This window comes from Camelus ferus, chromosome 20 (assembly GCF_009834535.1).
Source record: "Camelus ferus isolate YT-003-E chromosome 20, BCGSAC_Cfer_1.0, whole genome shotgun sequence".
NCBI classification, from domain to species: domain Eukaryota; kingdom Metazoa; phylum Chordata; class Mammalia; order Artiodactyla; family Camelidae; genus Camelus; species Camelus ferus.
In genome coordinates, this window is record NC_045715.1 from 16,712,455 (window position 1) to 16,737,863 (window position 25,409).

The 25,409-nt window shown below is 38.4% G+C and overlaps 1 protein-coding gene across 3 annotated transcripts in view; it reads right to left on the reverse strand.

The window, feature by feature from the left end:
- DCDC2 (doublecortin domain containing 2) overlaps positions 1-25,409 on the reverse strand; it is a 139,756-nt gene that overhangs the window by 76,257 nt on the left and 38,090 nt on the right. For all 3 annotated transcript variants that reach the window (XM_032462584.1, XM_006182237.3, XM_032462585.1), the window contains exons 4-7: positions 8,504-8,580; positions 8,232-8,363; positions 5,624-5,770; positions 3,823-3,877 (exon numbers count right to left, since the gene is read on the reverse strand). In XM_032462584.1, the coding sequence (XP_032318475.1) occupies positions 3,823-3,877; positions 5,624-5,770; positions 8,232-8,363; positions 8,504-8,580 (411 nt within the window). The remainder of the gene's footprint in view (positions 1-3,822; positions 3,878-5,623; positions 5,771-8,231; positions 8,364-8,503; positions 8,581-25,409) is intronic.

Below are 25,409 nucleotides of genomic sequence, written 5' to 3' on the forward strand. Positions count from 1 at the left end.
AATAGAGAGGGATCTTTCCTTTTTGAGCCTTCCACCTGTGACTTATAACTCAGGTACATGAAGAGACAGTCATTGCTATTTGTGGAACACAGGGAATGGAGGAGTTCTGCCATCTCCCACAGCTATGCTAGTTGAGAAAACAGTATTACTGAGTACCTCATGTACTAAATACCCATGAAACAAGTATTTACCAAATTTTTGATATGTATTATTATCACTATTTTATAGATAAAGGAATTAACTTTCTCAAGGTCACCCAGGTCTGATTTTTCCACTACACTGAGGCTTCCTACTCCCCAAGGCACTAGAAACAGCTGCTATATAGTGTGGTTCCTTAAAAAGCCACCTGGAAGTACCAGATTATGGCTTTATCCCAAAGTGGCAGAAATCAGGTAGCGATCTCCTTCTGAGCAGGAGACGGGACTCAGACTCAGACAGGCATCTCTCTCACTTGTGTATCTGGTGATGGCCAAACTGGACTCAGTTTCTGCAAAAGGCAAAATGGGGTTTGGGGAGCATTCAGAATTTATCTTGCTTCACAGTGACTTTGTGACACATGGATAATCATATTTTTTTAACCAAAACTTTAGTAATTGTAATATCTGAATCTGTAAATTTTTGATAACAAGATATATCAGCCGCATGGTAGTAAGAACAACTAAAGACGATTTAATGTAGCCTTTGCTTTAACTTTCAAATACTTCCCTGATTTCACGTCTTTTCCACTAGAGGGCGCTTGGATTCTGCGTGGTGTGACCCCACAGCGAGAGAACAGCCTCCTGCTGATGGGTTTATTTTGCAACCTTAATAGAACTTCGAACAATTCACTTACATCTTCCTTCTGTTTTCAGGGCTAGAATCGCAATGTAAAATTATTCTTGATGTGCTCATTTCTGTGACTCTCCCCGCACTAGAAGTCTGTGTAAGGGATGACTTCTGATCTTGTCCTGCTCTGCACACGGCATCCCTGGTTGTTTTGAAAGGGTCCTCTTGGGCCCCAAAACCCCTCGTTACCCACACTCCCAACCGCAAGGGTGGGCCCCTGCTGACCAATCACTTACACACAGCAGGGTACCCCTATGCACACTAGCAGCTTTCTCTCTCTTTTTTTTTCTAAATTCTATCAGGCCCCCACCCACACCCCCTTTCATTATGCAATACGGCAATTCCTAGAAAGCTGTGTGGAGAAAGGAATTCCTAAAAGTCCAGCTCTGTGTCTCCTTTGATTTGCATCGCGAGTTCAGGGATGCTTTCCTGCTGATTTGAGGGTGGTCCCTAAAGTTTTAATCCAGCTCTCCCATAGACCCCTTCACCTCCACTCAGTACCAAGCAGTTAATGATCTTAAAGACATGTACATTCTCCAGGGAACCAATCAATCGAAGGAAAGGAGCAAATTGATCCTTCTGTTAGAAACTGAGTTTGTGACTCTGGAACTCCCGACATGAAATGGTCTCCCTGTGCGGCTGACAGTCAGGCATTCACACATCCGATAACAGGTTTACTGAGACCCTACTGTGTGCCTGACGGGTTACTCCGCTCTGCTGTAGTGTAACCTCCTAAAAGAGGCCCCCCGACCACCCTGAGGATCCTGCACCCTCTCACTTTCTCTTCCCATATCCGGATGTATTTTTCTTCAAGCTTATCCCTGGTTAATACCAAATGTGTATTTGTTTGTCTTTTTCCTCCTCCAGAATGCAGACTTAATACATTTACAGTTTTCTCTGAACTCTCTGCTGCCCCTTCCCCACAAGCACTAAAACAGTGCCCAGGACATAGTATGTGCTCAGTAAATGGCTATTGGATGAATGCGTCCATCAGTGACAACAGACAGTTACAATAGGCTGGAAGAGCTAGAACAGATTCCGTCTCCCCCTGTCCTCCTGGTGGGTCGCCTGCACCATCACCTGGACTCCAGCCATCCCACTGCCTCCTGCTTCTGTTCTCATCCTGACCCACTTCTCTGTACACACCACAACCAGAGATCTTTTCAAAATGTATCTCAAGTGATAACCACTCCCTTCTTTCACCCCATAAATGTTATCCCAATAAAGAATAGAATCCAAATTCCTCGCGGTCCCTGCCTACCTCTCCAGTGTCATCTCAGACCACTCCCTCCAGCCTTGCTTCCGCCCTCCTCACGAGTCAAGCTCTTTACCAAGCGCCTTTGTGACCCTTTCCTCTTCCATGGATGCCCTTTCTCCCCTGCCTCTGCCCTGTATTACTGGTTCCTGCCCACCATGAAGAGCTCAGCCTCAGAGAATTTTATATTAATTAGTGCCCGGCCACACTTTATTTTCCTCAGAGCACTCATAACCACCTGAAATGGTTTATATATTTGTTTAGAGGTTGATAGTCTGTCTACCTCTGCTCTTCCACCCTCCCTGCCCCTACACAGACACAGCCAGTAGAACAAAAGTTCTGTGAGGTCTGAAAACTTGTCTGTCTGTTCACCAACCTATGCCAGTTGCTTGGAGTGGTTCCTGGCATTCAGTAGGTGCTCACTAAACGCAATGGATGACTGGATGAACAGATGAATGGACGGGTGGATCTACAGAATGCCTGGTAGCATTGTGGAAAGAAGGACAAACTTGGCTATCATTCTATTTTTCCAAGTCATAGCCTGGAAATAGAATTTTGACTCTTTGCTTTGTATAAGATGGAAACAGGTAACTTTGAGTCTTTAAAGGTCACTTCCTCAAAGAGGCCTTTCCTGACACACCTATCTAAGTTCTCCTTTTATTGCCTCTCATATTGTTCTATACTTTTCTTTCACTTTAATCATACTTTGTAATTATATACTGATTTGTGGCATCACCTGTTTAATCTTTGTCTCCCTAGGCAGGCCAGACCTAAGAGAGTGTTGTGTCTTTTGCTCAATACCACCTCTCTGGGGCTTAGTTCCATGCCAGACACACAGAAGCCTTAGCCAATCATCATTAGTTGACCCAGTATTTACAGCACAGATTCTAAAGAACTTCTAAACAAGTGAGCAAGAAAGGTGCATGTAAGTGCCTCCTGTCCATGAATTTTAAAATGGGAAACACATTTTTAATAAAAAAAAAAAAAAAACTAGACATTCCAAGTTTCAGAATAGTAAGCATACAATCCCAAAGTTCAGTCATTGTGAATACAAAGAGTTGAGTCATGATCTTGGTTCTGACATGAACTTTCCCTGTGACCTGGGTTGGTTATTCAGCTACACTTGGTCTCTGATCAAACATCACCTTTCCAGCTGTACTGTGAGAGTTAATGAGCTCCTATTTGCAGGGTACGCAGAAGAGATTCCACTCCAAAGTCCTAAATGCTTGTCACAGTTTCCATATAACGGGTATTTAATAGATGTTTGCTGAATTGACAAATGAATGAAGGATGGATGGATGGAAAAGATTCTGATAGGGAGCTAGATATTTGGAATGATTCTCATTCTTTTCAAGAAATATAACTGAGGATTACTGTTTTGTTACATAAACTTCCTTTTTAGTCTTTGTCAGTGATAGAAAACAAGACTGGGTAGACCACTAATGTGACCTAATACAGTATTTTTCTCATTTATGTTATTATCACCTAGATTTCAATCATCGTATGAATTTTATCAGGTCTCTATATAAGAAAAAAGATACCTATTTTGAAATCCATATTTTTTAAATGTTAACTCTCCTTTAGAAACTTAGTTGTAATGCTAATGTTCTAGTGTTGTTTCACAAAATTATACCACAAGGTGGCTAAGTTTTATTTCCTCAAACTTAATTGAACCCAAAGGACAGTCTCTCCATATAGTACAGAAATACAGAACATGAATAAGCAAAGCATCTGATACTTACACTCCCTTTAGACTTTCTGGATCCTACAATAGGAGGTAGTGAAGAGGCTTTCTGACTGCGGAAACAAATTGCAATTTAAAAATCTGAACATGTTCACAAATAATATTTAAGGCAAGGTAACTGTCATTTCAACTTATCATCCCAACCTGGAACCCACTGTTTCCTGACATCGGTATTTCACAAAAAGTACCAGACTTTCCCAGTTTCACAAAGACCACCATAATATTTTCAAATTCCATTCCAAAAGATTTTGTAATGTTTACCTGTGTAGGATTTTAATTGATGCTTAAAAATAAATTTAGTACCACCTTAAATTTTTTCATGGCATTTTTAATCAAATCTCTACCTAAATTTTCTGTTTGCATTTCAAAAAGTCATTTCCCAAGCTGAGTAATGATTTTGTCAGATTGAGTTTAAAATGATAAACTTCGGTTGTTTTTATAATATCTATAATATCTACTACTAATAGAAGTGCAGAATGGTAAAATGTTCACATTTATATTCAGGGAGTTTCTAAATCAGTTAGTAAAAAATTCTATTTGGCCATAAGAATAAGTTATTTCCCAAATGTCTCTGTTATAGGAAAAGATCCATCTTGAAACCCAGTTGAACTTCTCTGAAACTAAGAGGACACATAGATAAAGGAAAACCTTACTAAGGTGTCTGAGAGGCCACCATGAGCTACAGTTTTCACGCTGCCATCAAGTACTATTACAGGGGCTCAGGGCAGTGGGTACTGCAGCTCAGAGCAGCCTAACCCCGTGCTGCTGAGCAGAGGTTGTAAAGGATCTGATTTCATGGATGGGCAAGGATGGTTAGCAATAAGTCTGCTGGTAAATAATTCTAAAGTTCTCGAAAACCACGTGCTCTTGCATACTTCAAACACCACCCTTGAAATTCCATTGCAACTATTACTTATTTAGAAACCCTCAGCGAGCCTCTCCATCAAGCTACACAAATCGCAAATTAAGGGAGAACAAATTGGCGACATTCTGCTCTGTCCCAGCCACATGTCACCCACCGTAGGAGAGGAGAACTACAAAAAGTCAGTTTCCTAGCAAAGTGGACACGGAAAAGCAGCAGAGACAGATCTCAGGGTACCAAGAGAAAACGAGGAGAGGGGAGGGTCCCCCCACGTCTGCCAGGGGCCAAGGCTCTTCATGCAGATGCTTGCCTCTGCAGTTCATCTACTGGGCTGAGATAAGGCATTCTTCACAAATGCATAACACTTCACGGAGGGAAGAAAGTTCACTGTGCCCTATGTGTAATTAAAAGTGCAACCTGTAAAGTTTTGCATGTAATAGCTATTCACCCAGCTGCTCTACTTATTTGTACAAAAGGAATCATAGCATTTCTGTATTTTACTATTTTAATATTTTTGAAAGTACAAAGTGTTCTCTTTTAAACACCTATAGATGATTCTGTATGCTCCAACTGAAAAATTACTTGGTCTAGCTAACCCGTTCCAACATTATTAAAACTTCTAATAATGTGTGCTGTATAGAAGCTCACTGCCCTGTAACTTTTTCACAAAAATTAATTTTTATATTTATTATAAATTCATAAGTGAATTGTCAAAAAAATACCAAGTAATCTTTCTTAGGTTCCCCAAAATTACAGGTTTATGCAATAGTTTTCAATCTCCAATCATGGCAAAATAAACGCTGATTAATGTAATTATACATGCTTTCCATTCCAACTGATAAATAAGATTATATAAAATACACCAGCATGCAGCATAAGACTCAATGCTATTTCAAGTGATAAATAAAATCTGAAGTGAGTGAGGATGAAAACTTACCCATAAGACCGTCTCATCGTTGACTTGTCAAAAAGTAATTCACCGTAAGGCAATTTCTTAAACTTATCTCTGCCGACAGCCACGTAAAACTGCCCATTCTCCAGCTCGGACCCACTCTCAACCAGTTTTCCTTCTAAAGTATAAAGTCTGCCAAAATATGAATGCCAGCAATTAACATTTTAACAAGCATTGAAAGAACTGCTTCAAATCACAAAGTCAATTAAAAAAAAAAACCTCTGTTCTTAAGTTGGCTCATTTGTTACGATGCTAATTCCTGAATTATAAATGCCTCAGAGTCATGAGACTTAGCTAAACGCCAGTGTTACAATGGAGATGTGGTTATTGTCTAGCTGTACAAAGTTTTATCCCAGGAAACCTGACAATTTAACATAAGGATCCCCTATTGCTGCCATATTTAGTTTTTGGAGGGGAAGGATTAACTTGCAGAGAACGTGATGCTTTAAATGAAGCTCGGCTTCCACTGAAGTTTGCTCTATTCCTATTCCGTGAGTGCTTTTAAAATTTCTTTTCTTAATGCATTGCTCAGGTGGACAAGCATCTTACTGCATTCCATGCAAGAGTGGCTCTCAGCCAAAATTTTACATCCAAACACACAGAACTGGATCAGAAAACAAGAGGTGAGAGGGCAGGAGGTCAAAGAACCCATTGCCAGTGTTAATGATGCAGAACCACATAGCATTCATGCTTCTTTTCTTCTTTTTTTTTGCCTTCCCTCATCTTCCCAGAATCCAGGGATTTCACAAGAACCTCCCTTTACTGTAAAACTGCTGTTGTGAACTACAATTAATACGTTACTCTTTAAAAGAACAGTGATAACTTTGATAGACGATTTAAAGTGGCCGCAGAATTTTTTTAAAGAACAGGAAATAACAGACTATTAGAAAACTACAGCGGAAAGCCAATGCATATTTTTGAAGGTTATAAACAAATGTTAGTAATAGGAAGGGTTTTAAGATAATTGTTTTAAAAACTCTTACGCTTCTTATATTACGTAATTAAGGATAGTGATATTTGCAAAAAATAATAATAACAAATCCATTGACCTATCTGCTTGTTTACTGGTTATGTAAATGGCCATATTATATGGAGCCAAGAAGTAAAACAAAAACAGCCACCAAAACCCCTATAATGTGTTTGTGTTGCATGAGTATGAAGATGTTAAAGTCTCTTTCTTTGTAACACTGTACATCAATCCTTACGAGTTTTCCCGCCTTGACCTAGACCAGGGTTTCTGAACATTATTGACATTTGGGGGAGAGGTAGAGAGGCTGTCCTGGGAATTGTAGGATGTTACATCATCCCCCTCCATTGCGTTTTAAGAAACAAAAGATCTATGTGCTTCCACCCTGCAATGATGCAGAAGGTACTGGAAAGAAGGACCACAGATGGGGGAGGATGTAGCTCAGTGGCAGAGTGTGTGCTTAGCATGCACAGGGTCCTAGGTTCAATACCTCGTACCTCCACTGAAAATAAATAAGTAAGTAAACCTATTTACCTCCCCTCTGGAAAAAAAAAAGTTTTAAAAAAGAAGAACTGGGGAGTCTGAGGTGGGAAAAATAGTCTTTATTTATATTTTTGTCCTATCTGAATTTTTTTTACCACATTTAAAGTATTACTTTCAATTAAAACAATTATATTTAAAATCAAACTGGTTGTGAAACTATATATATAAATATATGTAAATATGCCTACAGTAATCTGTACCCACATTTAACTGAAAAACATAATAAACAATCATCTGAGAATTTATTTTATCCTGTATCTACCAGTGGAGTCTGATAGAGAGACAGGGTGAGGACAGGATTCAAGAACTACCAGAAAACTCCTCACTGGATTTCAGCTCTCTGTGTGTCACAAATTATATTTATATTCTGAATACATTCTGAACAAGTCTATGGTATTTGAACCCTTCCCACTATGAGATAATAGATAAGTCATCTCTATCAAGGTATAATTTCATAGGCTTCACAAGTTAAAAGCCATGATTTTAATCTTCACTTAAATTTCAGAATGTGAGAAAAATGTTTCTGATTTCTCAGGTTGAGGCAACCCCACTTAATTATCCTCTCTGACCTGTCTCCTTCTTAAAACCACTGACACCTCCTGATAGCTGATTTTTTAACCTGAGGCAAATAATTTGGACTATCAAATAATCATAAATATCTTCTGTGCAAAGGACAGTTTAGACATTAAGAGCCAAGAAGCTGGCTCACTCAAAAAAAAAAGTCTTTCTCGACTAAGACAATGCGGATGCTTGCCTATTTCCTCTAAGTCAAAAGAATAAAAGTAGTTAATACTTGATGATGTGCTACTACATGTGCCAAAGAATATAAATAGTTAACGTTTGTGGATGAGCTCCTCAGTGCCAGGGACTGTTTTAAGTCCTTTGTGTGGATTAATTCCTTCCTAAAAAAACCCTACAAGGTAGGTACAATTATATACCCATTTTACAGATAGAGAAACTGAGGCCTATAGAGCCTAACTGGTGACCTGAAATTCAAATCTAGGGACCAGTGACCCCAGAGCCTCCTGGGAATATCCTCAACAATTCTGAAACCCAACCGCTTGCAAGATTCCTTCAACATACCTGTGGACAGCCCCACTCCTCAGAGTTATTTTTTCCGTGACCATTTGTAATACGTGATCCCACTGACTCAAGGCCTTTCTAGGGATGAGGAGTCGTGAAGCTGGGTTTATGAGATCTCCATTTGCAATTAAGCTGGGGGGAAAAAAAAGAACGGGAGCCAGCAAGGCAAACCATTTGACACATTTATGCCTTTAAAACTACAAAGTAAATCCTAAACCAAAAGGAAACCACCACACCAATTTCAACTCAAAATGTAAAGAGCCCCCACTTACAAGATAGTGCAGGGTTCCAGAAGTGGTTTTCTAAAGCGAGCTGACACATTGATCCTGCTGTGGATTACTGGTTTTACCTTTAAAAGCAAAGAAATACAAATCACTGAGCTTATGTTAGTGGGGTTTTCTTCCCCCCATGAGGAAAAACTACAGGTTTCCAGGGAACTGGCTGAGACCTCTTGTGCCTTTGTTAAAACCTTGCTTTTTTTCCACTTACACAAACACACTGGGTTCTCCCTCTATTAATATCATATGGCCTTAACCGAGCTCTCAAGAAAAATCTCCTTTAAGCCCTGGGCAGACTGCTCATCGTCTGTGAGCTAGTATGAGAATTTTAAGGCAACGTTTTTAAACAATGACTTCCTGTTAAACAAAAATAAAATAATCCTATAAAATCTTGAACCTCCAAGTGCCCTCACCTGCAGCCACAACAGTCTTTGGTCATCTCTCCTGACTCACTCTCATCTCACCTGCTCCCTAGAGTTTCTGGGTCCCCACCAGGAACCCGACCCCATCCTATTCTCTTAAGACTGACTCCGTCAACTTTTTCTCGACTTCACTTCTTCCTCTCTGCACCAGCCACATCGCACCAGCACCCTCGATTCCTGAGCCCCTTGTATCTGGGTGGGTCTAGTTGTCTTTCCTTCTTTTTGTTTCCAGGGTCCAGGCTGCTGTACCAAGAACTATAGGGCCCCGCCGGGCATCTTCACCTGAGACAAGGCAGGGCCTTGGCACCGGCCACTCCCTCCCAAATCAACTATTTCTTGCATTTCCCACAGTGGATTGTCCAAATCCCAACCTCTCATCCTAAACCCTAAAATCCCACTCCAGGCACATTCACTCTCAGCGAATCATTTCCTTCCAAACTTCAAGAAAGTAAAGGCCAAGATGCTTCAAGGCTTTCAACCTCCCTTTCCTCCATAACCCACCTCATTCACATCTTCACCACTTTTCTCCATTGCTGCCTGTCTCAGAAGAAGGATCTTAGCCTCTTATAAAGCTAAATCCTGCTGCCTCTACTTGTTCCACTAAACATCCAGGACCCTTCAATCCCATCTGGTGTCTTCAACTTCCCCCTTGACACTTCAGCCCAACCAAGAACTATCTGGTCCCTGGCTCTGCTCTCCATCATATTCCTACTTTCTCCCACCCTATCCTCTCCTCAGTCTTCTGCTATCGGGTTTCCGCCTACACCACTGAATGATGAATCCCAACTCTTAAGCTTGTCTACAAGGACCTCTGTGACCAACCACTGCTTACTTGTTCCTTCATCTCCCAGCAACACTCCTTCCACCCAGACCCCTTGTTGTGACTTTAGTCGAACCAGCCTACCCTCCCCATTCCCAAAACACACCCTGAACCCTCTTCCACGCCTTTGCTCCTCTTGCCACCCCCTACGCCTAAAATGCCCTCCCCTTTCTCCACCTGCTGAAATTCCATTTGCTAATCAATGCCCAGCCTAGTCATCACCAGTCTTTCCCTGCTCATCCTTCAGCTTTCTGTCTCAAACGCCTACTGCTACTATAGTACTGATGATCACTCTTTTGTTTTTAGAGTCTTTTTCCCCTTTTTGATTCGGAAGGGAAACCTGTAAGCAAAAGGAACTGATTTATTAAAATTGCCAACATTTATTACACTGTATTGAAGACAAGCACTATATTAAGTAACTTACATGCGTTATTTACCATTTAATCATCAAAACTGTGCCCTGAAGGAAGTATATATTTAACCTCATTTTACAAATGAAGAAATTGGATTTTAATTAGTTAATTTGCCTAAAATCACACACACTAAGGGGTGGAGTTGTCCATACTTATGAACCACTAACTATTTGTTTTGCACTTTGGCAGTTATTTTAGAGACAGATATTAACCCTAAATAATTTATGTGACTCTTTTCTGTCCAGTTAAGCCATTGTGAAAGGAACAAGGGGTGTGAATTCTTCTTGACTCTCCAGGGCCTAAAACAGTGCTTGGCAATGCCTGCTAGCTGCACAATAAATGTTTGTTGGAATTTAATTAAAAGATACTCTAATTTAGAGTTCTAAAATTTTAATCCAATCACAATATTTTTTTTACATTTTAAACTCAGAGATTCTTGCCCCTAAGCTAATATTTACACTGATGTTGACTTTACAAAAAAAAAAAATTTTACCAGATCATGTATGCACCTGACCAAAATTCAAGTGGTAAAATGGGGTATACAGTGAAAAGGAAGAGCCCTTCCCATCCCCACCACGAAGTTGCAACCCAAATTAGCAATATTCATTCAAAGACGACCTATATATATATATGTATGCATATTGTCTTACATAGATATTTCATATATGCAATTTTTAAACACAGCAATAACCTGCTATACCCATTTTCCTGCACCTTGCTTTCTTCATTGGACAATTTATAGTGGAGATTGTTCCACACTGGTAGTATGAGTAAGGGTTGCTTCATTCTTTATAATAGCTGTGTATGTGCCACGCTCCAAACGTGCCATAATTTATGCAGCCTGCTTCTCAAAGATGAACTTTTTGATTGTTTCTAAACTTTTGCTGTTGCAAACAATACCATGATAGATTCCCTTGTAAATACCTATTTGCAGAAATATGTAAGTGGATCTGTAGAATAAATTATTAGAGTTGAGACTTAGCTGAAATAAAGAAGAACATTTTCAGTTTAGTGGAATGCACGGCAAGCTGATTTACTTGGTTCATACTATAGCATGTGAAAATAGATTCAGTTTACAAGGAATGCAGTTTTGAGGTCAGGGTTGTGGTTTTCAACACCTTAAGTGATTACAAATCCCTCTCCCAGCAGATCTGCTTACTCTTAAGGCTTAATACGTTCAATTGCAAATGAGTCTCTGCCTGTGTTAAGGACAGGCTTCTTGGATTCTGTGTCTATGCTAACAGTATCTTCCTCATGAAATCCGCCCCCACCTCCTAAGCATAGCTATACTGCCTCCCTGACCACTGCACTTCAAGCTTCTGCCATATCCCTGGCTCTCTATTGCCCTTCCCTGCCTTTTCTTTCTTTTTTTTAATAGCGCTTACCACGATCTAACATATCATACATTTTACTTATTTGGGTTTTAATTTATTTAATTTATTCCCTACTTTTACTTTGGAGTTACTCTCAATATTAATTAGGAAAGTACTAAGCACCTACTTCACACCAATTGTTATTTTTTCAAACGTCTTCCCTACCGACCTTGATTGCTTAACACCCTATTAGACTGTTGAATTAAAGATGAAGGTGCATATATCACGTAAACAAATAACTGAAACTCTTGAGTCAGCTGATATATGCTATTTTTCTTTCACACATACGTATCTAGAATTGTAATATTCAGAAATTCACAGATACATGATTTTTTAAATAACTATGTAGCTTTATTCTGAGTCTGTAAGTTGCTTGAATTAAATCAAACCATCTGTCTTGAATAAGTTGTATTCCTCATTCAGTATGACAAAAATATTCCCCAAATGTTCACAATTAACCATTGAATTGAAGATTAATCTTAAATATATATTTATTTGAATAATTATATGTAATTAAAATAACCAAATCAGTCCGTTTCCAGATATACTAATAAAAGAATCCAAAAAAAAAAATAATCCAAGTAATATATTTAAATTGAAAAAAAATACGTAAGGCCATTGTATAAAACAATTAGAACTTTGTGGAGAGGGGAAATACCATTTTTCATTTAAAATGCATTTCTCTAACTGGCATTTTAAATGATAACTTAAATCACGAAAGAACTAAGCAAATCAACTATGTACAAGGGGAGCTTCTCCAGAGCACTTATGAGGGATTAAGTCTTGGTCACTTGGTGCTAACCTAGAGACACTGTGGTTTTAGATACGGAAAACACAGTAGTCAATTAGAATATGTTTTTTGAAATATGTACATTTTCTTATTAGGCCATACACTTTCCCTTGCCCTCTGAAAATAAATAATACTTGAAATATGAGAATAATGTTAAGTATCAACACGTCTGGTTAGGGCGGGAGGGACACCGAAGGATAGAGTATGAGGCACTCCCACTCAGTGTATTAGGAGGGTCTCACTGGTGAGCAATCTGACCAGCGTTAGTTGTGTAATCCGTGACTGCAGGACCAAATCAAATAACAAGGTACCAATGCGAAACTCAGACTTTCCTTTTGGACAGAGCAGAGCTCATGCTCCTGCTTGGCTTTGTCAGTTAGTAAGGGAACCACCACCAAGCAAAAGCAGGACATGCTTCTAGCTGACTTCCTGTCTTAATTCTACACTTAGGTTCGATATTGTTTTAGGAAACCCAGTTTATCTAGATATTAAAGAGTAGGTTAGTCTGGTAAATCAGAGAGAGGAGTCGTTCCCTGAGTGGAAATTAAGGTGGATAGGTACGTAGGTGGGTAGGTAGATAAATAGGCAGATAGATAGATAGATTAAATATTTGGCTTTTGGGGGGAAATATTTCCAAAGTCAAAGGTAGCCAAAAAGTGACTTAACCATGTTCACTCTGCTAGAAGCGGGTGAGCCAGGACCCTAGTACAGATCTTTGAATACAAAGCACATGCATTTTCCAATATATCACCCTGCCTTTGGACCTTATCTAGATTGTGTTTATATCACAGATGGCTATACCAAAAATATAAAACAAAACAAAACAACAAACAAACAAAAGTTATGTGAACTGGGTAAGTCTAAGTATGTAATTGAACCCAAGTTCACAAGTGTCCATATTGACACTTAGTAGGGCAATATCACAGCTGGGTCAAATTCAAGTGAAAATTTGCATGGCTCAAAAATATAAATCTATTTTTTATTAAAAATAAACTAAATGAAACTAAAAATGTTGTTTTGAAAATACATATTTGGATTAATAAGATCAAGATATACAAAATGAGTAACTGACTAAAGGTCTGAAAACTGAACTCCAGGACTGACTGTCAATTCAATGCCTCACACCTCATTTTCTAGCTCTGTAAAAATAGGGATAATCCTACTAAACCAGCCCAAAGGGACGCTCCATGCACTAATTAATGAAGTGGCAATACCACTCCCTGGGGCTGTTAGGCTGAATGCTTCAGAGAATCCATCTGCCTCAAATCACAGCACTCGACACTTCTTGAAACCCTAGGCCAGGTAAACCAAGGACTTAAACTTAGGTCTAAGGACCTAAGGAAATGATGCTGTTAAATGAACACCATCATGAAAATCTAATGACCACTGATATCTTGTAAAAACTTAAACAATTTAAAAACTCAATTTTAAGTTGCTTTTTAAAAACAAAAAAAAAAAGTCAAATTTTTGTTACTGTCCATAAGATAAACTTAGGCATTTGGCAGGGGAGAAATGTACTGAACCTACTGATTTGCAAAATATAGCCCCACCTATACAAAGAGGCTTTGACTCTATTTTCCTTACGGCATGGATTTAAGTAAAATGATTATCTTTAAGGAAACTTTGTTATTACTCTGCAAAGACAAGCACAGCATCAAAGAGGAGAGCAAAGTCTTTCACAAAATATGTGATCAATTTTCACCACTATTTGATAAGTAAGAAGAAAAGAGAGAAACCTTTTTTAAAGACACCAGAGTAGAAAATAACTTACCTAGGAGTCAATATAGCAAATGCATCCAAACTATAGATTGTTCTAAAGAGCTTTTTAAAATAATTACCCAATTATTTTCAAGATTACTGTTTCTAAATGGAAGAAAGATGCCTGACAGATTGTGATGGTGTGAGCCACAGGCCATAACAGGTGGAAAGTGCCTCTATCAGGGGCTGTTTTGTGCAGGGAATATCTACTAAGTTTCATGGAATGAAGTCATTTATCATGGAGACACTCCAGATGCATAGACTGAAAGAGAACTTTGAAAAGGAGAGGCTATGGAACAAAAGATGAGGATGATATCCAATCTTTTCAAAAGAATAGTTGACTCACCCTCTCCTTGAATTTCTATAGACGGGGTTACATCGAATCCCAGTAATTAGGCATTTGCCATTCCCCAATCTTCAGATCAACACAGATCTTCGGGGACACAAAAATTGCATGGTTTTTCTATCACCACCTGTTACTTTCTCATATCCAAGGAAATAAATTCTGATAATTGGTGCAAATTATATTTTAAAAACTTACCCACTGTGTTTTGTCATTAAGATTTTATTTCCGTTGTTGAATATTTAAGTGTCCTTTTTTCCCCCATTATCAAGTAAACTAAGAGATAGTTCCACTTTTGGTTAGGAGGTAGACGGTTTGAGGAGAACAAACAAACAAATAATAATATGGTAGACCCCAGTACTTCAGTAAATGTAAGTAAACTAAAAACTCCAATTAAAGGATAGAGAAAGTCAGACTGGACAAAGAAACAAGATCCAACTGTATACTGTTTAAAAAAGACACACTTAAAATATATAGACATAGTAGATTGAAATTAAAAGGATGGAAAAAATATACCATGCAAAGATTAATCCATTAAATCCAGACATTTTGATCAATGCAAAATTATAAGAAATACATAGTATGCCCATTTACTTTATTAATTTTCATAATTGATTTAATTATAGGGTTTTTAAAAACAAGTACACATTGTAAACTTGGATATTTCTTATAAAACCCATCCCATATAATATCTGATGTACTAAAATATCTTTTTCTAGTATTGTGCTCTTTTGGACTTACGAAAATTAAGCTCCAGAAATATTCTTAATCTGGGACCCGAAGTAGTCTAAGAACTCTTGAGAAAGAAGAACAAAGCTAGAGGGATCATGTGCCCTGACTTCAAACTATATTACAAAGCTATAGTAATCAAAACAGTATGATACTGGCATAAAATAAAAACAGACACATAGATCAATAAAACAGAATAGAGAGCCCAGAAATAAACCCACATATTTATGGTCCATTAATTTATGACAAAAGAGCCAAGAATATACAATGAGGGAAGGACAGTCTCTTAAACAAATGGTGTTGGGGAAACTGGACAGCAACATACAAAAAAAAAAAAAAATGAAACTGGACCACTAATTTACACTGTATACAAAAATTAACCCAAAATGGAATACAGACTTGAACATAAGACCCAAAACCATAAAACTCCTGGAAGAAAACAGAGGCAGTAAGCTCCTTGACATCAGTCTAGGTGATGAACTTTTTGGATTCAACACCAAAAGCAAAGGCAACAAAAGCAAAATAAACAAATGGGACTACATCAAACTAAAAAGCTTCTGCACAGCAAAGGAAACCATCAATAAAATGAAAAGGCAACCTACTAAATGGGAAAAAAAAATTGCAAATAAATGTCTGATAAGAGAGTAATATCCAAAATATATAAAGAACTCATACAACTCAACAGTAAAAAACGGAGAAGAAAATCCAATTAAAAATGGTCATAGCATCTGAATTAGAAATTTTTCCAAGAAAGAAAACATACAGATGGTCAACAAGGACATGAAAAGACAGTAGACGAAAAGGGAAATGCAAACCAAAAGCATAATATCACCTCACAACTGCTAGAATGGCTATTACCAAAAAGGCAAGCAATGACAAGTGTGGGGAAGATGTGGAGAAAAGGGAACCCTTGTGCATCACTGGTGAAAACATAAACTGGTGCAGTCACTACAGATAACAGCTTGGAGATCCTTCAAAGTATTAAAAATAGAACTATCATACGATCCAGCAATTCCACGTCGGGGTATTTACAAAGAAAACAAAAACTACAAGAGATACATGTTCACTGCAGCATTACTTACAATAGACAAGATGTGGAAACACCCTAAGTATCCTTCAACACATGAATGGATAAAGAAAATGTGATATATATATATATATATATAGAATGAAATGTTATTCAGCCATAAAAAAGAATGAAATCTTGCCATTTGTGACATTTATGAGCTCTGAGAGCATTATTCTAAGTGAAATAAGTCAGAGAAAGACAAATAATGTATGATCTCACAAATAGGAATCTAAAAACAAACAAGCAAAACAAACAAACAAACCAAGCTCATAGATACAGAGAACAGACTGGTGGTTGCCAGAGGCAGGGGTGAAGGTGGGGGAAATGGGTGAAGTTAAAAGGTACAAACTTCAAGTTATAAAATAAGTAAGTCACAGGGATGTACTCCATCTCTCTTTCATTTTTATTTTTTAGCAAAGAGCCTCAGCTATAACTCAAAGACCTATTCATACTGCTTTGGACATAGAATTTGCTCATAAATATTTTAACTCAGTAAAGTTGAAACCATTTTTTCTGAGTACAGACTATGCCCAGAACTGTATCAAAGACTCTCCATATGTTACCTTGACTTTTCACAGTAACTTTATGTTAGTTATTTTCAAATAAGTTTACAAGTATAAAACACATCTGTACTTATAAAATGCTTTCACTTATAAAATAATACTATGAGTTCGGTCTTATTTCAGTTGCATAGAAAGGAAAAGATGAGCCTCTCCACCCGTCAAGGTCACACAGTAAGCAGAGAAGCAGTCACACGGATCCAACCCTGATTCCTGGTCCAGGGTTCATTCCTACTGCTAATGCTACCCAAGATAGAAAGTGGCCACTAGCAGAAATAGGAAACACATATTTGCATCCATTTAAATAAGCACTTTCCTGAGTTATATATAACTGAATATCTATATCTATATCTATAATTGTTTATACTTACTGGCATAACTGGACCACCCCTTTTCAGTGGTTCCAACGTCTTCTCAAAACCACCCGTTTCTCTCCCTATGGCTGCTGTCAAATATTCCTTATGTGATTATATCAGTATAATTTATAGAACTCCAGTGGAATAAAAAATTGAAATCCGTTAACCCCCTAAAATTTCAGAAATTCCAGAAAGGCATGGTGGCAAAATCAGCCCAGCCACTGAAATATTTTCATCAGCATTGCTATATAATAATAAAAAATTCCAACCACTCTAACTTCAGTGAGAATCTAGTTATGGAAGATGTCTCTAATTATAATGAACCAGCTGTTTAGAACGTTCCCAGAAGGGTCCAATTAGTTTCTATGAGCTGATGAAACCACTCATCGCTACCTGGGTCATCTACAGGTCCCATGTTGTACCCAGTCCAGGGGCTGGTTCCCAGAGGAAGGGTTAGGATTCATCTGTCAGGTGTAGATTATCATCTCTTATGCAGAGTGTGATGTTTCTGCCAAAAATGGATATTTTAGCATCAGTTTGCATATTGATCTTTTGAACTATTCTCTAAATGAGTATCTCCCTTCCTCGAAGCAGGAAAACAATTCAAAACAAATTCACAAAGAAATGATATGGCTATTCAAAACAACAAGGTGAAAGATTCCTTTTAGCTTAAAAGTGACCTCAGAGTTACCTGTCATTATACATTTGTCTAAACCCATAGAATGTATAACACCAAGAGTGAATCCTAATGTAAACTATGAATTGTGGGTGATCACGATGTGTCCACGTAGGTTCATCAACTGTAACACATTGACCACTCTTATGGGGGATATTGGTAATGGAGGAGGCTATGCATGTGTAGGGGCAAGGGCTATTTGAGGAATCTATGAATCTTCCCCTCAATTTTGCTCTGAACCTAAAACTGCTTTTTGGGTTCAGCATGCTTCCGCTGCGCTACTCTGCCATCTAACCCAAAACTGATTTAAAAACTCATGTCTGATTTTTTCAAAAAGCTTTGAAAAAGTGACCCGAAAGATAAGATGCCCATCATATGTAACACCTTTCTTGAAAATTCTTAAGTGTAAGCATGTATCTAAATGTGCCCATATTGCTAAATCTTTTTGTCTTAAACAAACTCCCACCAATTTTCATCAAATTTTGAACCACCAAATCCATCTCCCAGCATACCACAAATTTTTAAACTATTGGCATTCTGGTTTAATTTTCTCTTTAAAACACTTTATGGACTCTCTTAAAAGACTGGATAACGCCTAAGCATTCTGAACATGTAATATTAAATCTCACATTTATTAACTTTATTCTAAAATAATTATTTGCAGTGGGCATTTTATCTGCCGGAAAACTTGAGTCATTTTTAAGGCATTCATAAGTAAGTCTGCATGGGTTTCCCTAATGCTATGCTGAACAGAAGAATGACCCCCATAAAGTTAAAAAATAACCAATTAACTCAAGAGAACTCTTAGGAGAAATTACGGGAACCACCACTAATAAAGCATTGAAAAAAATGAGGGGACTCTTTGTCTCTATCATTTTCCTTCTTTACTTACTACACCAGGCTTACTATTCACCATTGTCATTTTTGTTTGTTTTGTTTTCCCACATGGGATTCTAGTTACCAAACCAATCTAGGCAGTGGAATGTAAAATTTCCACTAAGAATGCAGAGCAGCTGAAAGTGTGTGCATAACAATGCAAGATGAAAGCCAGCAATGCCGAGCATGCAGGGGCAGTCCCAGCGGGCAGAGGACAGCCCCCACCTGCATTTAAATAAGTCATTTGGTCTGCAGGATTCCTACCTTCTTCCTTGAAGAAGGTGTCAACTGTAAATTCTACATGCAGTCTTTCCTGAATACTAAGAAAGTATGAAGCAATCAGCGACCATAAAAGAAGATACACCAACATTCTTAGCAATCATTAGTTGTTCACCCATGATGTGCTGGCTCCGTGCTCTGGGCTGAGGACTTAGTACCGCAAAAGGCAGAGAGGGCTTCCATTCTCACTGAGCTTATGTAAAGGATGGGGTGCAGGCGTGAGGGACAGCAGAGGAGCAGAGGAAGGAATGAAGCAGCTCAGCATTACTCAGGAGCCCTGGCCAGACAGTCAGCTTCAAGATCTAGAAGCTCAACTATTCCCTGAGTTACCTGAGGCAGGTGACTTCACCACTCTGGGTGGGCTTGTCTACTCAGTGCTAGGATGAGCAGATCATCTCTAAATCCCCTTCAAGTTCACGTTCTCCAAAAACATTAAAGTGCTATTTAAATGCAGCTGATCTTGAACACAAATAAAAGCTTTTAAAATTAAACTATTAAAAATACAGTCTTGCTAACTCTTAAGTGTCAAAGAATTGCTAAGGCAATTGGGATGTCCACAATTTAGAGCAAAATATCATTATGTACTCCAAATGGGATCCCACACAGGTATTCTCTTGTGACTGTTAGAAAGTAAGTGACTAGGTCAATTAGTTTTTTTTAATCAATCATCTATATAAACTTCGGTTTCAACTTAAAATGACTAGTATCACCACTTCCATGGGTGATACTCCTTTTGCAAAGGATGAGACAGGTCCTAAGAGGCACCCACATTCTGAAATCTGAAGCTGTCTGCAGTAGAAGTTTCTACACATCTCACAGTTTATTTACTTTCAGCAGAGAAGGGTCATTCATCCAATGATATCTATCAGTTACCTATATGCCAGGTACAGGGGTAAGCATTGAGCATTCACAAGTAATTAAGTCAAGATCCCCAACTGTAGGTTGAATCAATCACCAGTGGCCAATGATATAATCGATCATGCCTATGCAATGAAGCCTCCATAAAAACCCACAGGACAGAGTTCTGAGAGCTTCTGGGTTGGTGGACATGGGGAGATTTGGGGAGAGGGGCGAGCTCAGAGGCATGGAAGCTCAGTGCCCTTCCCCATGCATCTTGCCCTGTGCATCTCTTCCATCTAGCTATCCTTTTACAACAAACCAGTAATCTAGTAAATGAAATGCTTCTCTGACTTTTGAAAGCCACTAGAGCAAATTAATCAAACACAAAGAGGGGGACATTAGAACCTCAGATCTATAGCTGGGCTTCAGAGCATTAATATGGAGAGATTTGCAGGACATATTATTAAGTGAAAAAGAGCAAAATGTCAAAGGATTTCTATAGTGTGGACCCTTCATACAGAAAAGAAAGGAATATAGACAGATAGAGATATACAGATATAGTTACATATATGCTCATTTGTGGAAGAGGATAGGATAAAGACAAGAAATATAAACCACAAACTAAGGAGAATGGTTTCTTATGAGGAATGGACAAGAATCAGGTGTAAAGAACGTGGGACTAGGAACTAAGCAGTAGGAACAGAGGGAGGGGGGAGACACTTCTCTCAGTGTATCTTTTTGTACAGCTTATTGCTTTCAGGACCATGGCAAATAATTAAAATCAGCCATGATGTTGGGTACTCAAAATAGAACATAAACAGTAGTAAATGAACCTAACCGTATTATAAATAACACAACCACACTGAAAGTGAAACCAAGGGCAGTCATCAGTTAGATCCCTTCAACGATAACTTGCTTAATAAATAATACCCTGTAACCTGCCCTCGCTGACCAAGTTGCTTTAATCGTTCCTGCAAATTACATACCCTCCAAGTTTCATGTAACTTAAAAAATATGTTACTAGACTCCTCTGACCTCCCCTTTTAATAACGCCTCTGATATATGGCTCACTATAGTAATGTTTGCTTAAATTGGCTTTCAGGAACATGGAGCTAGTCCTACTCAGCTCAAACCGGTCAAGACCACCAACCATTCAATAGGGCCTGCATGAGTGTCCAGTGGATGATCTTTTGATATCAGAGGGCCAAAAACTCCACCTTCAGATCATGCGAACACTGCCATGTTCTGAACATGTGTTCCATGAAGAAGCACGTAACTCAGATACACCTACACAGAACACCAATTATTTCACCTCTTTCTTGACTCCAATCATCTTTCTCGCCTCCAATCATCTTTCTCCACACCTCAGAACACCCTGCTCCCTTATCCCATAAATATCCCAAGCCCATAGCATTCAGGGAGGCAGATCTGAGATTTGTTCTTCTGCCTCCTCCCTTGGCTGCCTTGTCAATAAACCTTTTCTCTGGTGCAAACCTGGTTCAGTAACAAAAGGGGTAAGGAAGAAAATAAATAAATAACCTAAGTATGAGTTAGCAATTCTAAAACTATTCTGTGTGTACATTAATATTGAACAAATCAGTCATGAGTTTTGTCACCAATTGCAAAAAGTGGTGGGAGGGATCTTTTATCACATACCAAGCCTACTAGCTCAGAACAATAAGAAACAATGGTTTGTTGCTACCCAGTGAACCTAGCTTAATTGGGAAAATAGTTGCTATCCCTTAGGGCTGAACTAGGTCAAAAGAATCTCACCTCCACATCAAGATTGCACCATCCAGGAGATTAAAGCATATGATGTAGATAAAGAAGAATGTTCAAGGTTCAGTGAGGTTTTATTTCTCAGAAAGTAACAGTTCAAGACTATCGATGGCACAACCAACCTCCCTTCTGAAATCAGCCAACTGTGAGCTCATCTCCAGCCTTCCCCAGAAAATGAATGACAACACAACTCTTTTAAGTAAAACACACAAAGAAGTAAAACCTGTACTTGGCCCAGGTCCTGTATTAAGACCTAAGACCTTCAAAAAAAAACAACAGTTTATGATTACTTTGTGTCTTGCTTGTAAATAATTGTTAGCAAGAAAATCAAAGTCTGTTCCCTCTTTGTCCCATCTTTTTCATACTTCACTTCCTTCTCTATCTGGATTGCTTGGATGAGGGTCACCCGTTAAAGAGTAATAGCATTTTGGTATCTAAACTATTTGGGCTACACCACAAGAAGTAGAAGAAAGGCCCTCACATTGAATGCAATTAAGTAAGGCCAAGTTCATTTTACTCCCAATCTGATTTTTGCAGGGACAGCCGTGGAATCAGGTGGTCCCTAAAGTGAACTGAATTGGAATAATCCAAAATCAAAATCTCCAGGGAATCTACTGGGTTCAAACTCAAACACTTATCTAGGATTAAGGGAACAAGACATCCACTCCCTTATATACCCCTTTCCTTCTTAAAGGTACTCACTTACAGGCTACCATCTTTAATTACTCCATGAACAACTTTTACATTACAGTAAATAATAAATCACAAAGTCCTCTTGGTGATTAGAAAAGCAGAATGGAATGTAAGTTCTTATGCCAGATGGAGGAACTCTTGAAAGTCTTGAAGCCTCAATCAAGCTGTCCACCTTGGAAGGATAACTTGGCCCTTGGCTCCCACCTGCAAAGACAGTGGGGATTTTGTCCTCTACTCTGAGAGACTAGGTGTCCCTCATATCCTGAAGAAATCACAGGGGAGTCCTGGTACTCCCATTTCTGCAAGGTTATTATGCAAAGAATGAATCAAAGATTTCCATTACATTAACACTTCTAGTCTAGAAGTTTTGAGCAAATGCATTCCACAAAATTTTCTGTCATTCTAAGGTACATTCAGCAAGTAGAGTGGGTTTTTATTATTTTTTAACATAAATTACTAAAGAAGATGCAGAACATTCTTCTCACTATGCCTCTCTCCTCTTTGTCACCACATTCACATCTCAGCCTACAGCAGGGTTTAGTCCTTAGCATCATCTCAAGGCCTGTTTAGAAAAAACAAATACTATACATGTAAGTTGGAGATGAGTTACATTTATTTTACCATATCTCTATTTTTAAACAAAATTAAAAGGACTGAAGACTGAAATAATTTTTCTTTTTTACCACCATGTGTAGAAATACAGAATTTGAATTGTTGATAAAGTTTCATACAAAGTTCCAAAACCAAAAGAAAGAAAGAAAGAAAAATTTTTAAAAAAGAGACAACTTCTTTTCTGGCCCACTACACAAAACTTCCAATTCTCCCTGTTGATGAAGAAGAGAAGGAATATGGATAATCAAAGCACTAGCTAATCCAAAAGTCATTTAAAATAAAATATACTAAACCAGCCTTTTACATTTTGCCAATATATTTATTATCTCCCTCTGATTCAAGCTAATGTCTAAATGAGTCTTCAGTTTTAGAACACATCAGCCAACAAAAGGACATCCCCTCATTGCTCCCAGGATAGTAGAAAATCAGTTCAAATTTTAAAGTTTATTATGGATGATCCATAAAATTGAAAACCACACAAAGATTTCTAGCAGCTGACTGACACATGCCTTAACTAAAAAGAGACCAATTAAGAAAAGAAACCAATATATCTAGTATGGAAAAAAAAAAAAAAAAACCAACCCACCATCACTCACATAAATAAATACCATGGGATTATATGAAATCATCTGTGTGAAACTTTTGAAAATTACAAAGCACTATAGAATTTAAATAATCTTTCATACAATAAGAAAAAAATTTTTTTAAACCCAAGAATTCAAGAATGTAGAAGGACTTTCACTTGTACCCTAATTGAACCCCCGCCATTCTGTATTCTGGCTCTAGTATTTGCTGGCTGCTGTCTCCTCGGATAGAGGGTTCACTCTGTGAGCCCAGGGACTGGGTTTTTTCATATCACTATTCCTCCAGCACGGCCCAGGGCCTGGCGCATTGTGGGCAACAGCAGCAAACATCTCTAGAGCCCTCCACATGACCACGCCCAAGTCAGTCAGGTTTCCCAGACGACCAAAGCTTACAGTTAACTGGACAGTAGGTGTTTGATGAGTCGAGTCAAAATGAATTACAGGGAAACCCGGTTAGGACAGGTATTGTTGTCATCATCAATTCACAGTTGAGGAAACTGAGGCTATAAAGCAACCCAGCCCAGGACTTTCTCCTGAGATCTTTCTACTTTACATAATAAGCGTGTTGTTTTCATTTCTATTGACATTTTCTCTGTGAACTCTACTTCCTTGAAACTAATCTCTTCTAATCTCTTCAGGGTCCTTAGTGACTGGCAGCATGTGATGTGTGTGAATTTCACATGTCATTAGTTTTCACGGCAACAATCCACTTTTAATCAATCTCTTAACATTATAAACTTGTAATGAAGATATGGGGTATTACTAGCAAACAAAATAAATACTCTTTAAATAAAAGGAAATTGTTAAAGGCTAGCAAATGTGCTAATATGTCTTTCCCCTTATATTTAGTTGTCTCTGCTTAATATATACTTAGCTTGATTTACACTTTAATGCCTGACATTCGTTACTCTCCCACAGACGGCTAAAATGACAAGCACAGGGAAATGAGACCTAGATTAATGTCCTTCCATTTTCAAGGAAGAAAATATAGACTACTTTCTGAGTGCAGTATACATTCCCTGACAATGAAGAACAATAATTTGCATGTCAGATGTCTAATAAGTATTATTTGTTCAAGAACCAAAGAGGAATACTTTCTCCAAGAGCATACATCTCCACATACACAGAAACTTGATAATCTCTCCTGCTCAGTCACAGAGTAATTCTAAATCCCCTGCCTATTGGTACCGAGTTGTTGACAACTGAGGATTTTAAAGTGGATTCCCCTGTGTAGATTTACCTTTCCAGTTATTAGATCTCCAGGTAATAAAGAGTTTGGATTCCTGTAAAATATACTACAAGGGATATTAAACTACCTGTGCTTTGGACATCTGAATATGCAATGCTTATGAATTCAACTAATTGAGGCCATAACTTGTGTGGCTAAATGATGGTCGGGCAGAGGGGTAACTGGTAGAGTCAGGATATCCCAAGAGTTGAGAATCACTGCTTTGGGGACTTGTAGCCAAAGCACATTTCTGTCAAGTTGGAGGCACATGGCCTCTCATACCCCATAGGTCACTGCCCGAACTATTGACCAACACAGCTATGAAATTTTATGCGTCTACACCCCTGCTTGTGGTTTTCTTACCTCACCCTCAATATGTCTACTGAACTGCAGATTTTTCAAGATCCAGCTCCTCTCTGAAGTACCCTGTCTCTGATCCCCTTGCCATGCAATATTAATTGCATTCCCCTTGGTACGTTCACCCACATTGGGCTTACACACCGTGTGCATTTATCACATTTTACTAATATTACCTTCATGCACATCTATCGTCCCTGCTAGACTAAGCTCTTCCCTGGAAAGCAGGGGTCACCTATTTCTCATTTTTCACCCAAGTCACCCAGTTCAGCATCTGACACGTGGTAGATGTTCACTTAATATTTCTTGATAACTACGACTTCAAGACAGAGATAACTTTTTC